General features: G+C 38.9%; 1 protein-coding gene across 3 annotated transcripts in view; it reads left to right on the forward strand.

Annotated features, from left to right (window-relative positions):
• The window catches only part of SRFBP1 (serum response factor binding protein 1), a 78,508-nt gene that overhangs the window by 18,606 nt on the left and 41,015 nt on the right, over positions 1-18,887 (forward strand). For all 3 annotated transcript variants that reach the window (XM_069880482.1, XM_069880484.1, XM_069880483.1), the window contains 2 exons: positions 13,162-13,250; positions 14,175-14,247. In XM_069880482.1, coding sequence (XP_069736583.1) covers positions 13,162-13,250; positions 14,175-14,247 — 162 coding nt within the window. The remainder of the gene's footprint in view (positions 1-13,161; positions 13,251-14,174; positions 14,248-18,887) is intronic.

Raw genomic sequence — 18,887 nt, forward strand, 5'->3', positions numbered from 1 at the left:
TCAGAGTCTGACAGTGCAATAATATTTAACCATGTTTGAAACCAACAGAAGCTCACCTCAGTTTTAGTAGTCTTTGGCATAGGCTGAATATTCACCCTGCGTGAATAAGTCAGATTTGCATCACAGATTTCTCTGAATTTCCTTTATATCAGTGGTTATCAGAGTGTGTTCCCTGAGGCCATGGCTTTTGTCAGTCACTGGAGTGCCCTAGGTCTGAACAGGGCTTGTGTTGGATGTGTTGTGTGCGCTTTGTATGCATGCTAGGTGACCTGGTGTTAGAGGCAGCACAGGGCACTTGAAAAGCTTTATGCTAGATTTATAATCCTTTAGCGTAAGTTGTCTGAAATCTGCTTTTGTTAGCATTTTTAAAATAAGGAGAAGAAAGTTTTGTAACAAGTTATAAAAAGGTAACAAATACTTTGAAAGTGCAAAACTACATACAGGTCTTTTCTGTTCTTTCCCTCTTTTCTTATTGTCTTTTCTTTCTTTTAACAAAGGATTTCTTCCTTTGAGAACACGCATGTTAAATCCTTATTACATATTTATCACCACAGCCTTTTTTCCAGGCGTGGAAAAATTGCTTAGGTTTTCTTTCTTTTTTCTTTCCTCTAGAACTTCACTGACTATAAATTTTATTTGATTGTTTTATTGGACTACACATGATTCCTTATACTCCCTCATTCCATGATGTACTATCTACTTGTGTGATGTTTTTTGTCATGGTACTGTGACACTAATTATGGGGAGGGGAGTCCTATGCAAACTTTAAAAGCATCACATTTGAACATCAGACAGGAAAGTAGGCACTCATGGAAGTTACGGATTACAGACAGGAGGGAATTTTATATTTAGTTAAGGTATAATGCACCATGGAAATTCCTTCAGCTTGCAAGGGGATTGTAGTACAGGGAGAGCTGCTTATTCATCAAAGCAGTATTGGTGATACTAACATGATTAAAATTGGTTTCAACTGTTGCAATATTTAACTTGAGGTACGGTTTGCTTCTATACAAGAGCTAATTAAACTTAATATTGTGTTTCACTTTAGCAAATGTTGATAGTCGAGATCTTCCGCTTTTTGATGGGAGTTTTCACATACCTAAAGAAACTTCCTACCTTTTGGTTTTCTAGTAGTTATTTCTCTTCTTATCTGTACGGACACGGGCAACCTTTACTGAGGAGGAGTTTGAAGAAAGGTAGTTTAGATTTTTTAAATGAAACATTTAGTTTTCTTATCATAGTAAGATTCACTAAGTTTACTTTTAATTTTCACAAAAACAAGTTATACAAATACTATAGAGACAATCTATAAATTATAGTACTTAGTTCCTTTTTTGTGCTTCAGATTTGTACAGAAATGGAGAAATTATTTCACACGCTTTTCTCCAGCTTCATCATACCATCACCCCTCAGCTGATTTTAAGCTTTGTTTAATGAACTTGAAACCATTTTTCGTTTTTTATTCCTCTGTGTTGTCATAATAACAACTACATAGTGATTTTGAAATAGAAATTTTGAAGTGAATGAGTCTACGTACAATGTAAGTGGTTGCGTTGAATGACAGATTGACTAAAATAGATAATGCATTTTCTGGTAATATTGAAATAAGAATATTTGGCAGATGTGGTGCTGCTATAATGTTGCACAGGCTTCCCATTTATTCCCTGAATTCTTAGCATGTGAGACTAGCGTAAGCTGAAACTAATTGAAGTAACTGTAAAAAATTTTTTTTTTTACGTTAAATATCTTGCACAGATGAACTTCTCTATCCAGTTCAGGAAGCTATCAGTGTTCTAATTTCCCTTTAAGCTTCATTCACCATGTTAAAAACATCAATCCGATTAATATGGTAAGAGTAAAATATATTGCATGTTCAAGTTACAGAGCTAGTGAAACCTGGCATCTTTCAGCTTTGAGTCAGTATTCCTTAAAACTTCATACCCGTATCCTCAGTTATTTCTCTGTGTCTAAAGTTTTCTAGTGTATTATCCTTGGAGTGGCTTTCTTTGAGTGCTAATCAGTAACTGTAGTTGTAGTCCATGCTTCCCACCTGTTTGGCGTATCAGGAGATGACTGGTGTTCTGTGGCTGGTTCAGAGCCAGATGTGCTAGCAAATGAGTATTCATGTACTAATTGGCAGCCACAGATGCCAAGTGAAAAAGATTTTAATTCTGTTTGTGTGTTTCTTCCATGCTAGGCATGCTAATTTTAGTCCTTATCTCCTACTTGGCTACTGCTTTTCACAAACCACGTAGGAACTGAGGCCTGTGCTGATTTGTCAAAGTTGGTTTCTGTTTAGTGAGCCTAAAAGTTACCAGGGAGGGATACTGACAGGCAAACAATGTGATGACAAACTCAATTTCCTCTGAAGCCAGATTATCAAATTTAATTCCAGAATACACAAAGTTATAATGTTCCACTTTCTCAGGACAGCTGAGAAAAGTTGTAACATACTGGCTCTCAGGACTCTTGATTTTTTTCACTGGTAACTTAGAAGGTCAGTACCACTATGTTAGTTAAGTAATTTATCATAACATGTTACATAAAAGTAGTTACACAAATTGATGTTATGGTTAAAGAACTTCAAGTCTAAATAAACTATTATAAAGCAAACTTACGCATAGAAGAATCAGCTTAGCTGGCATGACTTCTGTCTTGATCTTTGAGTCAGCTCAGGTGCTGATTCTCTGCTTGCTTTTAAAGCCTGTCATAAGCTGTGATGCAAATAATTACTGGATACAAATAATTACTTCCAGTGGATGTTGTCCAAAGTGCTTTCAATATAAATGAATGCATGAATAACATCAGATGAGTTCTACCAGTGCAAAAAGAAGGGGCAGCATACATTGTTGCAGGGCTAATTGGCATACAGCTGCCACTGGCCCTGTTTGCCTATTCCTATCACTCCTGGAATTAGTACCCTAGCACAGTAGACTGATCGTCTTACAGCTGCAGCTGAGCAGCTTTATTGTTGTTCAAAAATTAATATTGATGTTTTACTTAATGACAAAGCACACTCGCGTGCTAATCTGACTGAAACAGGTGACCTGCTTACTGTTTGGCTGTAGGTTATTGGAGACCTGTTGATGAGGAATGAAAGATTCACAAATGCTGAAGCCATGCAGTTTCTTGGAAGTGAACTGTACTATGTAGGAAACAACTGATTGGCTAGAAGAATGGTGTGAAGATTCTTGGAAGTGCTCATCTGATTAAGTGCAATTTCCTAGCCTGTTATTTTGAACCTCCTGAATTTCAGCAAGGCCAAGTGCGAGGTCCTGCATCGGCATAGAGGCAAGCCACAGTATCAATACATCCTGGGGGATGAAGGGGTTGAGAGCAGACCTGCCAAGAAGGACTTGGGAATACTGGTGGATAAAAAACTGCACATGAGCTGGCACTGTGTGCTCGCAGCCCAGAAAGCCAACCATATCGTGGACTGAATCAAAACAAGTGATGCTAGTAGGTCAAGGGAGAGGATTCTGCCTCTCTACTTCTCTCTGGTGAGGCCCCATTTGGAGCACTGCATCCAACTTCGGATGCTTGGTACAGGAAAGACATGGGCCCATTGGAGCAGGTCCAAGGGAGGGTGACAAAAATGATCAGGAGGATGGAATATCTCTCCTATGAAGAAAGACTGAGAAAGTCGGAGTTGTTCAGCCTAGAAAAGAGAAGGCTCCAGGGAGACTTTATTTTGCCTTTTCAGTACTTAAAGGGGGCTTAGAATAAAGATGGGGACAGACTTTTTAGCACGGCTTGTAGAAATAGTACAAAGGGTTTTAAATTAAAAGGTGAGAGATTTAGACTAGATATAAGGAAGAAAATTTCACAGTGAGGCTGGTGAAACAATGGAATAGGTTGCACTGAGAATCTGTAGGTGCTTCATCCCTGGAAACATTCAAGGTCAGGTTGGACAGGGCTCTGAGCAACCTGATCTCATGGCCAGGGTGGCTGGACTTAGATGATCTTTGAAGATCCCTTCCAACACAAACTCTTCTATGATTCTATGTATTTTCAACAGTGAAGTGCTATGTGGAAGTAAAGTGACAGGTAAATGAGGGAAGGTAGGGAAGAATAGAAGAGAAACAGAGCTATATTTACAGTTTACCACAGTTTATTCATTCTCTCATTGAAGTTTCTACATGCACTTTTTTAAGTGATTGGTACCTCAAGGACTGAAACAATCAAACCGAGGTAGAATAAGGGAAAATTATCAGATACGCTGTTTCGTTGTTTCAGCTGATCTGTGTACTCATGATTCTGCTGCTGCTTTTCTTGCAAGGTAGGAGTGATATCATGGAATCATAGAAGCTACTGAAATGCTTCCGTTTTACGTTTTATTGCAAAGGAGTTGGTACTTAATCAACCTCTTGCTGGATTATGTAGCAAGGAGTCTTGCAGCACTTAGGTTCTGTCAGACAAGCCTGTCCCTTAATGTTTTGGGGCACTGACAGCCAGACCAAATTTAATGTACGTTTAAAGCACTTGATGACCTGGTATCAGGCAGTTAGGAGGAGGAGTCCTAGCTCTTTGCTGTTGGTTAGGCCCATTCTGTGGTCCATGAATTGTGGTAAGTGAAAGAGTGACCAGTGCTCAACAGTGTTGCTCAGGCTCGATTTTAGATAAAATGTTAAATCGTTAAAAGCTATACATTAACTTGGGTCATGTTATTTTTTTTTTCTAAAATATTCTGAGAACAGGGGTCTTAAGTTTGTAAACAGGTTTTTTTACTGTCTTTTTTTTTGAAATTACTGCGCCGTTTCTGCAGAAAGTGCCCCTCTTACTTAAATGAAAGAAGAGGGTGTAGCAACATGAGTGTATCTTTAAGGGGAAAAAGATTAATTATTATTAAAAGATTAACAATAATAATATTAAAAGATTAACAATAATAATATTAAAAGATTAACAATCCTAAGCCAAAGCAGTCACACCACCTTCCAAATTCATACTGGAAACAATATTGTTGAATTTCTGACTTTATCTGAAAGGTGGTTTACCCAGTTTGCCACAGTTTTCATTTAATGACAGAGTTCAACTCTACAAATCGGGATAATATTTCTATTTTACAATCAATGCAAAAAACTACAGGTGTTTTTTTCTTTTTCTTTTTTTTAAGTCAGTACAGTCAAGGTACATTATTATGTTTCAGATTATGCTGGTAATGTAGAGCTTCTCGGTGTTGCCAGAGAAGCAGTGCTCTCTTTAATTTTCTTTTTTAAAAGTTCACTCTTTGAGGAGAAGAAGGGAAAACCCCCCTCACCACTCTCATTATGTATTCGTATGTGTTCTTGGTAATTCTTGTTTAGTTTCTGCTATTACTTTCTTCCTCTGAAATCAAAGTAAAAGGAGCTGTGGAATTCACATATGGCTTCTAGATAGAGCTCTGTTCTAATTAAGAATTCCTAGACATAGAAATCCATTGATTTGAGCTTGGCTGTATTTACTGCCTTGGTCACATCCCTCTGCAATATTACCTGGAAATACATTCAGCCAAGTGCTAGCTGGTGGTTTCAAACTCCTGTCCAGCTGATCAGTTAAATACAGGGATAGAGATTGCCTTACACAAGTCCTCCAAAACAGAGGACTACCTGAGTTGGTTTTTTTTTTCCATGGGGTGATCTAAGTGCTAATTTGTGTAATATAGCGTCTTTGGGCTGGTTTATCACAGTTCGTTCGTATCTGGACGTTTACAACTACTGCTGTTCATTTAGGGTTTAGAAACATGTCTAGCCAGCTCGTGATCCTGGTTTGGACTGGATAGCTCAACTGCTTTCTGAAGTACTACATAGAGCCTGACTCCATACAATGAGACACCGACTTTGAAGCAGTAAATCCATTAGATTTTGGTCTTTGGCAATACGCAAGTAATTCTAGACTAGCCCTACTCCGTCCCAACTATCCAAGATATTTGGAATTGCTTTTCAAAACCTTTAGATGAAAATGATATTTGCTAGCAGTCCCGAGTACTCATTGTGGTTTCCACTTGGAGAAATAATGCTAGAAATGACAACTGTTCTTCATGCAGGAGGAAACACAGTGCTGTATTGAAAAAAAGAACCTCATATTTCAGTGCTCTAGTTGAGAAAGTACGAAGAAAGAATGGATGTACTGTGGAGGAAAGGTTTGACAGTAACTTGCAAGGACTGTGTGCGTTACTTTTCCCATGAGAAAGGTGGAAATACGCCCAAATGCGCAGGGTGATTTTTTTCTCGTTGGTCTTTAGCAGTCCCCCTCAGGACCCTGGCAGGATTGCGTGCCCAGAGACCTGAGAGGCTGCAGTCGTTTTGCCTTGCAGGTGCCTCCAGGTAGCAATTGTGCATCTGTCTTCCTTGGGCTGTATTTTAGTCCAGAACATGTTGACTCATGTTTTGTGAACTTGCTTTTATATTGTTAGACGTATTGTGGTACAATTCAGTTCACATGGTTTGAACCTGTTGGCATGTAGCTGGAGACGGCAAAAGCAAGGTTAATGCTGCAGTGATATGGCACAGACACTAGCTGAAGAAACTGTGTGTTCTTCAGCGCTCTCTGTGCTGGGATTTGACCCTTACAGTAAATAAGGGGAAAGCTTATTGATTGTAGTCTGGTTTGGTTGTAGCCCATCTCTCTGTCTCCCTCTGTACATTCTCACCTTGCTTTTTTGCCCTGGAAATAGCTAGCATTCAGGTGACCACAGGGAACTGATCTGGCTGAAAACTCATCTTGTTTCATGTTTTATAAAGGTCAAGATTTGCAAGGTTTTTCTTTTTTTGTGGATATATATTTGTGTAAAACTGCTGGGAAATGAAAACTGAACCCTGATGTGTCACATAGATGCATCTGTGTTGGTTTTGCTCCCTTTACCTCCCTACTTATATATGTTTTTAAAATGCAAGTATATGAAACTATAGTAAGTCTAAGACTGGCTATTTCCAGGTATTTTGATATGTATAAAATATATACTGTAATATAGTGATTCTTTTTTCTAAAAAAGAAAAAAGTAAACTTGGCAATTCCTTACTTTTCCTAAGATTCTAAAAATCATTAGATCTTTCAAGCTAACATTCCAGATAATAGAGAGAAATATTTGTAATAAAGTTCCAGAAACATTTTTTCACTTTCATTATTCACTCAAAAGATTATGTACTGTTGTTAGTTCTGGCTAATATGTGATCCACCTGCAGGTGTTTTGAATTTTAAAACTCTGTTGCCAAGTAGCACCAAAAATTAACGTTTAGAATATTCTGTTGCCACGGTAATATCTTGGTCAGAAGACTGCCAAGTAACTATAAAATGAAACCAATGCTTTTGGTGTGCCCTAAAAAGAGGGAAGGAAAGAAGGTCACTGAGAGCTGAAATATTACTGAATTCCACATTTTTCTTGAAGGTATTGGAGAGACCTTGAATACTCAACATAAATATATTTCACTTTTTTTTAAGCTGAATTTCTTGGGTGACATTTGTTAATGCATAATTTAACCAATTTACACAACTGTTTTTGGTGTGGTATTAAGGACTTTTTCCCTCTCTGCTTTAGTCGTGCTGCATAAACTTGAGGGAGTTCAGAAGCAAAATTCTTAATGCAGTAAAATTAATAAGCTATTGTGTATCTTTGGGCACATGTAAATAACTTTTTCTTTATTTTGCTTTGAGGCATTTCGATGTTAATAGATCAGACTCTAATTTCAACCTCTTAAGGTTGTCGTGACATGAAAAGGCTCCACTAGGACTGAGGTATAGCTTCTACCTACAATTTCACTTATCACTATTGTTCATTCACTGGACCCAGTTTTGTACAGGCATGTGGTAATTTTTTGATAGCAATATGATCAGGTATATTTAAAGTAGATTAATTTCCGAAACAGAATTTACAAGATAGATTCATGCTATTTTCTCATTGTCATCCCACTATTAGGTGTGACCTTGGTGTCAGGTAGAATCCTGAGAGCACAAGTGGTAGAAAAGACATGAGACCTTATATTGCAAACTAAATTAGGGTCTCTCTGTGTAAAATTACAGAACGTTGGTTAGGAATTATATCTTCAAACTGTAAGTTTGGTTTGGTGGTTTTTTTTTTGCAATTATATCTGGAACTTGAAGACACTTCATCTTCATATAGAGACACTTTGCCACGTTGAGGGAGAGGAAGGTGGCCTCTGTTTAACAAAGTGTTTGTGCAGCTTTATGGATATTTCAGAATACTGTAAACTCTTACAGTGAGTTTTTTCACTGGGTGAGGTGAGGTGCAGTGTTCTTTGTTGAGAAGAACTGAATTATTTGTCTTTTCTAGTTATGCATACAAGAACTAGGAATAGACTGTGTGCTGGCATAAAGCAGAAGTGGATGAAGAAACTCCAGTCTGTCTAGTGCTGGTTGTTTAAGGATTTAATAATTTGTTTAAGTGCATTATTGGGTCAGGACCAAAGTGTTCTGCACCTCATGGGCAGACGCCCAAGTAGAACAGTTCTATGTGATTCAGGCTGCTCAGAGGAAAAAGACGTGGCCTTCAGTTTATTGATGTGCATGCATTTTGGATAGCTTAGACTGAATGCATAAGTAAACTTTAATTAACTTTGAGTTAAGAAGAATTTAAGACATCCTGGGTCTTTTAGGTATCTTCATGTACAGTACTAGCTTTTGTACTTTTCATATCATAAGCCTACACAGTTCTTCTAGTATTTCAATGTTTCTTAATAGAATATATTAAATAAGTAATGGACAGGATCATGTTATTGCTTATTTATTCTCTTAATCTTTAGTTTTTTGAAGAATTGTTTGGGGTTCTTTTTCTGTTGTTTTGTTGGGGTTTTTTTTGGATCAAGTACAGTGGACGCTATAGTCGAGAGCAGGCACGTACCTTTCTTGATACATCTACAAATCTGTACTCACACTTTCCTTTATTTCTTTATAATTGGCTGAACACTAGCTTAGTTTGGAGACATGTTGCCTGTACAGACCTCAAAACAAGTTTCAGAAGTGGCCAAGTATAACATTTTATTCTAGTGTAGTGTTCCTTAAAGAACTTTGCTGCTGTTGTCTTGAAAATGTGAAGGCAAATACCTTTGACTAGTTATGTGAATCTGAATTGTACCTATAGTGTTTTGTCCACATTGCTTGGTGTGTTTTTGTTGCCATCACCAATATGAGGACTGTTCCATGGTAATTTAGGGTTTTAGAATGTAAACCAGATAAGTTTTTTTAGTTTTTTCATCTAAAAATGCCTTAGATTTCTGTTCAGCAAACTTGCAGATTTTCATAAAATATTTTTGCAACAGCTTAATTGCATGTGAGGCTCTTAAAATAACTTTCTTTTCTGTCATGTGTTTTGTCTTGTATGATATATAAAGACCTTGTCCCATCAATTTAAAAGAGATAATGCAAGTCATCAGAAGCCTTTTCCAGTAAGTCCTGCACTGATTCAGGCACTGATTAAGCCCTTCCAAGATTTTTGTTAGTTGAAATTAGGTAATTGCAACTATGACTGAAATACCAATCAGTGTTCAAATCCAACTGTTTTTTTTGCAAGGGTAAAAAAATTAGAAGGAAGATTAGAGATCAGTCATAAGATTAAACAATCTTGTGTCAGTTTTTCTCATTTTATTCCTTCTGTTTGGGCACATGAAGGGCTTGGACATGCTGAGGACTGGGGAGGGCTTGATTGGACTACCACACAAGAGGACAAATCTCTGGGAATGACTGACCCTGATTTATACTGCAGCCTTTCTAAATTTCATTGCAAAGATTTCTTCCTTTTCTTGTTGTCTTTTCTTAACCTAAATATGAAGAATATTACCTAAAAATATTATTGTATTTGGAGTAAATATTCGTGATTATTTTTCAAAATCTAGTACTGATTTTGGTAGGAGTTTGTTGTATTTTGTTGTTTGGGGTTTTTTTACTCAAGAGAAAGTTGTTTATCTGACTTTGTAATATGTGAGAGGAATAGTTCAGTGAGTCCTAGGAGCCACTCTGTTGGTCTGAACGCCATTGTTTCAGGCACACTGTAAATCTAAACCAAAACTTTTTCTTGATTTCTTTCCCAAGGAGCTGTCTTGCTTTCTTGAGAACTTCATGAGTACTTCCAAGAAAACAGTTGATGCATACTGTCCCGTGTGAAAAAGTGACTGTGGGTTACGTAAATTGATATTCCTAGTCTGCCAAAGGGCGAATACCTTCTCTCATTCCTGCTGTCATATGTCTATACAGGCTTCGTTAGCTGGCAGTAGGAGAGACTGAGTTTTGGCTCTCATAAACCCCGGAAACATTCTGTGTCTGCATTAATATTTCTATTAAAAAATACATTACAGAATTTTTTTTGAGAGAAAGTTAAATATAGTTTGCATTTATGTGTAACTAATACGCAAACTATGTTATTTAATTTCAAATGTGATTGTAGGTTGTGAATGTTTTTTTTAAAAACAAAAGAAAACCTAAAATCCAGAAACTCCCTCTTCGCAAACTTTCTAAGACGGTATACCCAATTTGCATCTGAGTTGCCAAACCCTTTACAGGTGCATAATACCCAAAAGGTATTCATCCAGACGATGCTTTATTTTCTTCCATTTATAAGAAGATGTTACATAGGGAGGTATGATATTTCCATTCAGTATCTTACAAAAATAAATGTTTACATGCTCAGATGGTAACTGGTGATGTTAAGGGTTTCTTCCATAGTGCATGAAGACTTGAGCAGTTGCTGCCTCCTAGCAGAGATTTGGCACAGGTGCTTTTTGGCACATGGTTTCTTCTGTTAGCTGAAGTAGAACTGCTTGTAGGTAGACCTGTGTGCATAGTTATTTTCATTAGGGTAACTGAGCTAACTACTGACCTTTGCTATACACATTTTAGAACAGCAGAACCGTTTTCTTCTTTAGGCTAAGTCATTCATGTCCTAAAAACCCTATTTGCGTTTACCCTTTTCTCTGTGCAAGTGCGAGTAACATTGTCCCAGTACAATTCTCCTCCCCTGCCTCTCCGGCAAGCGCAGCTCCACACACTTCTTCTCTACCCTGGCAGAGGTGGGGCTGATAATCAGTATATGCCCCTCTCCGGAGGTTGTTTTGCTCTGACAGATTCAGCCTTCAGGAGAGCCACTGCTGAGTACAGTTCAACACTTAACCGCTTGCTTGTGTCAGTAACCTAGCTACGAGCATAATCAGGTGTGCAAAATATGTGGAGGCTTTCCTCATTGGTTTTTTTAGAAGTTAATGATATAGTTTTACCTTTATGGTCTCTGCACAGGGCATGTGCAAGGTCTGACACAAATAGAGTGAGATCATGCCCATAACTATTTTTCTTTAACCAATTACAAAAATAAACTATGATCATCTTCAAAATCCTTCCCTTCTGAGCTGACATACATCTGCATGTGTGCTGCCAATATTCAAAGCAATCCCACAGATCATTTTCTGAAAGGCTGTTGAGCATCTCTGTTGTTCTTCCTTTCACACTTGCAACTGACAAAAGAAATGGTTCTTCTGAGCTCCGCCAGGTCTCTGGGGAGAGGGAGCCAGGTCAGGGGAACAGGGTGGGTACTCAACACAGTGATATTATTAGCTAAAAACTGCTTCACAGACAAAGTGCTGTGAACTGGTGCACACCAGCATTTTCCAACTGAGGGTAAGAAAATGTCTCTGTCTTGAATGTGTCCCCTTGTACTGAATGAAGCAATCAAGTCAAGCCTTGTCTCACTGTGACAGGTTAGAACATGTTCTATAATCATCCCTTTGTTTCTTCTCTCCTGCTGTTGGTTCATGAGCTGTAGGGTTAGTCTAATGATTTTTTGTCAGGCATGATATACTAGCCAGGCTTCACATCATAAATGTGAAATGTTCCTCTGTGAGCTTTGATGATTTATTTTTTCTTTCTTTTGGTTAAGCCTGATGTGGGTGCATTGTAATTCCTGGTTGTACTGACTTGATGGTGCAGTCATCATCAAGTAATCATTTTTATGTTATCTATGAGAAATTAGAAGATAAAATAGAAATGTGAGGTAGAGAACTTCCTTGAGAAAGAGGTGGCAACTTATTTTGAAACCTATCCCATGGATAAATTTAAGAGAAAGCTGGCTTTTTGTCAGGAAGAATATGTTTGTTTGTTTGTTTTACTATTTTGTGTTTTCTAACTTACCTTAATACCGATGGTAAGATATACCTGAATAAATAATGCATTTTTGTGAGTTGTGAAATAGCAAGATTATAAGACTCTATTGACTCCCTGTATATCCAAAATGTGCATTATTGACAAAAGAACAGCTAGGTCTAAAGTTTCCCATGATGGAACTTAATAGCGGAAGATCCAAAGATTTGTCCATTTGTACCAGCTGTATAGTAGTATTTCATAGAATCATAGAATAACCAGGTTGGAAGAGACCCTCCGGATCATCGAGTCCAACCATTCCTATCAAACACTAAACCATGCCCCTTAGCACCTTGTCCACCCGTGCCTTAAACACCTCCAGGGAAGGTGACTCAACCCCCTCCCTGGGCAGCCTGTTCCAATGCCCATTTAGAATTATGTTTCTTTTATTTTGATGTGAGAAGTAAGACAAAAACATTATTGTCAATTTTTCTTTAGTACTGTCTACTTTGGAATGCATTTTGGTAACAGGGTACCGGGTAGGAAGTAAGATGGAACAGATTGTAGTGAGTTGGAAATCACTTTGATTTTATTTTCAATGAAAGTCAATTCAAATACTTAACATATCTCAATTTCTGTTCTATAATAAATAATGTTTAGTTTGGGGTTCTTTCCTTAAACTTTGAAGATATTTCATAGTGAAAATGCTTTTACATGTTATGTACTAATGGAAAAGTACTGATGCTGGGAAGAAATAAACAAAGTGAAGGCAAAAGGTGAATATTTTCAGATCTTTAGCTCAGTGTAGCTCTAAGAATAATATTAAAGTATTGCTAGTAAGGCATGTCTTGTCTTCTGTTTAGACATCAGACACATTTTTAGACTATTGGTTGTTCTTCCTTTGATGTTTGTGGAAGCAATTTGATTGTAAATGAAATCTGAAATCATTTGAACTGGGATTTGGTTAGCAAGGGAATGCACTCTGTTTTCAAAACGGCTCTTTGTGTTGAACTAATTTCTAAAATTTAAGTCAATGTAATGAATGTATTGTATATGGAAAATAATCAAGGAAAACAAGCTTTATAATGTCTTCCCTCTTTCTGACAGGTTGTGAAGATGAGAAAAGATGTGAAGAAGGCCAGAGTCCTGACAATCCGCAGACTAACCAGACACATTGGGAAATTAAAGTTGAAAAAGTCAGTTTTAAGTATCAGTTTTCTTGCTTGTGTATTTATAAATTAGGCAGTGTTTTAATCGTTTTCCCGAAAATGGAAAAGAGAAACTTACGTTGTATTTAAAACTTAAGGCACTGTCGTCCAAAAATTCTATTTGTCTTATTTTTACATCACCTTAAATAGACTAAAAATGCTAACTAAAAAGCAATTTCATAAAGCAGAATTGGTATAACATTTTTAAAGGGATTTAGTGTATTAGAAGCTAATTCCATTCACTTACAGAACCTTTTACAGCACTTTTAAAAGTATCAGACTTAATCTTTTAGGTTATTCTTCTGATAGAACATAACTTTTTCTTACTGTAGTTGTCTGCAAGGTTCTATAGAAAACAAAAATCAGTTTGCACAGATACACAGGTCATTCTTAATTTTTAGTAATCAGTACTAATACTGGGTAAATAAAAAACAATTTATAGATCGTGCTCTTAAAGATAGCTGTCCCAAAGCAACTTATGACTTGTCTTACTGGAGACAGTATAAGATACAGCTGTTACTGAGTTCAAAGTGTAAACTGAGTGTATCCCACAATTTGAGCAAATTATGCAAAATAAGAAGACAGCGCAATGAACGCCTCTAGTTAAATATTACAGATCTTGAAATTTAATTGTATTTGAGATACCTATTGGCAATATGAATTGTAGTTACTATTTCCTAATAAACTAGCACTTGTCTTTCTTAATTTTGGTAAATCATTTGGGGTTTGTTCTAGTCACAACAGAAGCATTAGATTACGTTCAGCTGTTTGCTAAAGTGTTCATTTAACAACGAGAGGATGTGCTTATGCTTTCTCTTATGGTATTTTTATTTTTCTACTTAATGTTAGCGCAGGGGAAAATAAAGTGAGCAAAATCCAGATTTTTTTAATAAAGACAGACTTCATTTGCAGGGGTTCAGAAGACTTGAAACTAAAGAACCAGAAACGAGTTGAGAGGTTAATAGAGGAAATCCATGCCATGAAGGTAATATCATGCTTAGATATTTAAATATTAGAGGCAATTAATTTTGGTTTAAAAAAGCTTTGCTTGCTTTCTGGAACTGCAAGTGTTGAAACTTAACTGAAATGTAAGGTCTGACACAAAAGAATGAGACTGTGCCTGTACACAAAAGAATGAGACTGTGCCTGTAACTCCTTTTATTTAACAAATTAAGAAAATCAGCCATGATCACTTTCAAAATTGTTCCCTTCTGAGTTGACACCGAGCTGCATATGGTGCTGCTAATGTTCAAAGCAATATGGCAGATCATTTTCTGAGGGGCTGTTTTTGCTTTCACATCTGGTGACAAAAAATAGGTTCCTTTGAACGCTGACTGGATCTTTAGGATCTCCTCACAGTAAGCCTAAGTCAATAATTGAAAAGTTTCCATGTCACATTTCTTCAGTTTCACAAGAGACTTCATGTTAACTCACTGTTCAGTCTTAGCATCCCAACATTTTCTGACCGAGGACAAGAAAACACCTCTATTTGAATGTGTGTCCACTCGTACTGAGTGGAGTGATCAGATTGACCTCTGTCTTACTGTAACAGGTTAGAACATGTTCTATAGTCATCCCTTTGTCTTCCCCCCTTCTTGGTTCCTGAGCTATAGGGTTAGTCTCATTTTTTTTGTGTTAAACCTCATATTTCCAGAGTCAGCTTGGTCATTACTGTAACAAAACTGGAAAATTTTGAATGTTAGCATATTTCCATGTTTGTTTGATGTATCTGGCAAAGTATTGGACAATTTGAGTCTTAAGCATATTAGGCTAAAAATGAATCTGTCTAGAAATGCGTGATTCTTAAAGTTTTTACGGTATATAAAGCTCTTCAAAGGCATTTCGTGTGTGCTTTACAGTACAGTACTTTCATTGCCAGTTCTCTTAGCTATAAGTATAATGCTACTTGTGTTTTACTTTCAACTTCAATCATAGACTCATAGAATAACCAGGCTGGAAGAGACCCACCGGATCATTGAGTCCAACCATTCCTATCAAACACTAAACCATGCCCCTCAGCACCTTGTCCCCCCGTCCCTTAAACCCCTCCAGGGAAGGTGACTCAACCCCCTCCCTGTGTAGCCAGGGAGGTGTCCAATGACCCTTTCCATGAAAATTTTTTTCCTAATGTCCAGCCTAAACCTCCCCTGGCGGAGCTTGAGGCCATTCCCTCTTGTCCTGTCCCCTGTCACTTGGGAGAAGAGGCCAGCACCCTCCTCTCCACAACCTCCTTTCAGGTAGTTGTAGAGAGCAATGAGGTCTCCCCTCAGCCTCCTCTTCTCCAGGCTAAACACCCCCAGCTCTCTCAGCTGTTCCTCGTAAGGCCTGTAATGTTATGTAGTAGTTGGAAATCTTCGCTGCAAAGGACTGGTAACACTTCAGTCAGACTTTTTTTTTATCTTCACCCTCATTGTCAATTGGTACAGTGTTTTTCTTCTGTGTTAGGACATGTCAGGAAATGTTTCGGAAATTTTATAACTTTATAATAGTTTTTTACTGGTTATATCTCTATTTTAGCCAATACTGCTTCAGTTGTGTGTTGAAATAAGGTATAAATTCTAGTCATAAGGCTTGAGCACAAGAGACCTCTACAGGCAAAGAAACTTGTTTTCATGTAGAATGGCTTTGTTTGCTTTCCCTGGATCTTTCCTGATCCTTGCACAGATCTTGGTCTTCTAAAAATCTGGTAGCTGGAAAGGCTTCATTGACCTACTCAGATGTGCTGTGTGCCAGATTCATCAGGTGGAATCATTGGGTTTTTTAGCATGGTACTCACAAATTTCTGAAAGGGAAAAGAAAATGGGCAGCACTGTGTTAAAGGTAAAGCGCCAATCAAGCACCATGACGGTCATATTAAGGCATTTTGCTTCTGTTGCTTGCCATCAGTCTTAAATGTGGTCTTATGATTGCTCTCTTATTTTTTTTAGACATACATGTGTACTGGAGCATGAGGAAGATTATAGAAACATCTCTTAGTTTGTAAGACTACGTATAAAGTGGTCAGTTGTGATGCAGCACTGAGCTCACAAGTCCATGCGTGTTTTATGGGGCTTCTGAGAACACTACTGAGAGGGTTTCACTGCAAGATCCATTCTGCACACACCTCCCAGAAGCATTCGTTTCATCAACATTGTGCTTTTCCTTCCAGGATTGGCTCATGCAGACATTGTAAAGGCTGCCTGCACTCAGGACTGTCTTGGCCAAGTACATTCAAGCTTTTTCTTCAGTTGGTGTTAATCAGTGCAGGACTTGTTAGTGTTAATGTTAAAAGCAGTTGTTAGGGGAGGATAAGTTTGTCATCTGGAGAGTTAAGGCAAACAAATTTTGCTTTGAAATAGTTTATAGAAAGAGAAGAACCTTCCAAGTAAGCAGCTGAGAGAGGAAAAGCTTTCCTACCTCTCTGGTAAAGAGCTAGTAAGTGCACTCAGTTTTCTGAAATTGTGCTGTAGATGGTCTTTTAAAAAAAAGCACTCAATAACATTTTTATAGCAGAAAGCTTGTTTTTCTTGTTTTTCTTTATTTAAAAATGAAGAGGTAGACATTTTCTGGCTTTACAGTGCATTTGTTTCTTAGATGAAAGAAGAATTCCTTTTTCTTATGAATCACGGCCTAAAAGGCACTAGTTGTTTACATATTTTTCACCACTGTTGATTTCTAGACTAAAAGTGCTTTTTAGAATTGGCGTAGAAATATTCCTCGTTCAACATGAAACAGTGACAAGACAGCTTTTGCAGAAATCGTTGATATTATTTGAGGTAGTGGGGCATCTTCTGTTGGTGAAATGTCACTCCCGGCAACCTTTTGTCTTAAGCTATTTATCCTAGGATTTCATAAAGGACTTTTAGCATAACCCCAATGAATATTTTAGAATTTTTAGGAAGGAATGGATGGGATAGAAATGGTTAATAAGGTAAATTGCTAAGAGGTCTACAAAGTGGGGCACTTCCCAGAGCCAGGGAATGCCCAGGAAAATCCAGGCGGGAGCGGGATGGGCAGCTCTGGGCTCCTGACACCCGGCAGTGGCCATTCCCACGCAGTGCCTGATGGAAGGGGGCAGTCCCAGTGGGTACCATGGGAGATTTAAACACTCCCAAGGGAGCACCACGAACACGACTGTGGCAAACAGGTGTGGGGAGTGTTAGTAAAACGGGGCGGTTTGAGTGGCAGTTCACGTGGGCAGGATGAGTAGGGAGGTCACAGAGAGGGGCTGGAGGCCAGCCACAAGGGACCACGGACCGTGGCCACCTGGCATAAAATTAAAGCTGTTCCGGGTGCTGCAGCAGCCAGGATGGATGTAGCCACCCAGACGGAGCTTCAGTGGACACATGCAGCTACCCAGACTCTGGGCTGCAGGCAGTGCCCCCCTCTCACACATTCTCATGCCACCAGTACTGGTTTCACTTGTGGAAGCTGTGCTCACATGGGGGAACTCCTGCACTTGGTGGCAGAGCTGAGGGAGGAGGTAACTAGACTAAGGGCTATCAGGGAGTGTGAGAGGGAGATAGATCAGCGGAGTAGTGCCCTCACAAACTCAGCAGGCTGCTGGACCTAGTGCGGCTGTGCACCACCCAGCCACCCATCTGTCAGCTGCAAGATTGAGGGAAAAAGTCCATAAACTTCTACTTATATGTTTTATGTAGGAAGAAATGTCTGCCTTCTCTCTTACTGAATGAGGAGTATAGCAGGCTACAAAGAACAGTTTAATTGAAAAGACAAAAAGCAAAAATAATGACACCAGCTGAAATGGTTTGGAGTCAGAAAGTTGATGCTACATCAAAGTCTGACACGTGTATTTTCAGATGAAAATATTTATTGAGATGGCTGCTTCTGAAAGGTAGAACTTCTTTATTGGTTGGACAAAGACATGAAGAGTTGCTCTAGACTGATAAATGGAGTTTACTCCAGCTGGAGGCCAGTGACAAGTGGGGTTCCCCAGGGCTCAGTGCTGGGTCCAGCCCTGTTCAATGTCTTTATCAATGACCTGGATGACGGCATCGAGTGCAAGTTTGCGGATGACACTAAGCTGGATGGAATTGTCGATCTACTGGCGGGTCAGGAGGCTCCAAAGGGATCTGAACAGGCTGGACCGCTGGGCAGAGTCCGATGGCATGAGGTTTAACAAGGCCAAATGCCGGGTCCTGCACTTGGGGCACAACAACCCTGAGCAGTGCTACATGATAGGAGAAGAGTGGCTAGCAAGCTGCCTGGAGGAGAAGGACCTGGGGGTGTTGGTTGACAGCGACTGAACATGAGCCAGCAGTGGCCCAGGTGGCCAAGAAGGCCAATGGCATCTTGGCGTGTTTCAGAAACGGTGTGACCAGCAGGTCCAGGGAGGTTATTCTCCCTCTGTATTCGGCACTGGTGAGACCGCTCCTCGAATCCTGTGTTCAGTTCTGGGCCCCTCACCACAAGAAGGATGTTGAGGCTCTGGAGTGAGTCCAGAGAAGAGCAACAAAGCTGGTGAGGGGCCTGGAGAACAGGCCTTATGAGGAACGGCTGAGAGAGCTGGGGGTGTTTAGCCTGGAGAAGAGGAGGCTGAGGGGAGACCTCACTGCTCTCTACAACTACCTGAAGGGAGGTTGTGGAGAGGAGGGTGCTGGGCTCTTCTCCCAAGTGACAGGGGAC

The sequence above is a fragment of the Phaenicophaeus curvirostris genome, chromosome Z (assembly GCF_032191515.1).
Source record: "Phaenicophaeus curvirostris isolate KB17595 chromosome Z, BPBGC_Pcur_1.0, whole genome shotgun sequence".
Taxonomy (NCBI): Eukaryota; Metazoa; Chordata; class Aves; order Cuculiformes; family Cuculidae; genus Phaenicophaeus; species Phaenicophaeus curvirostris.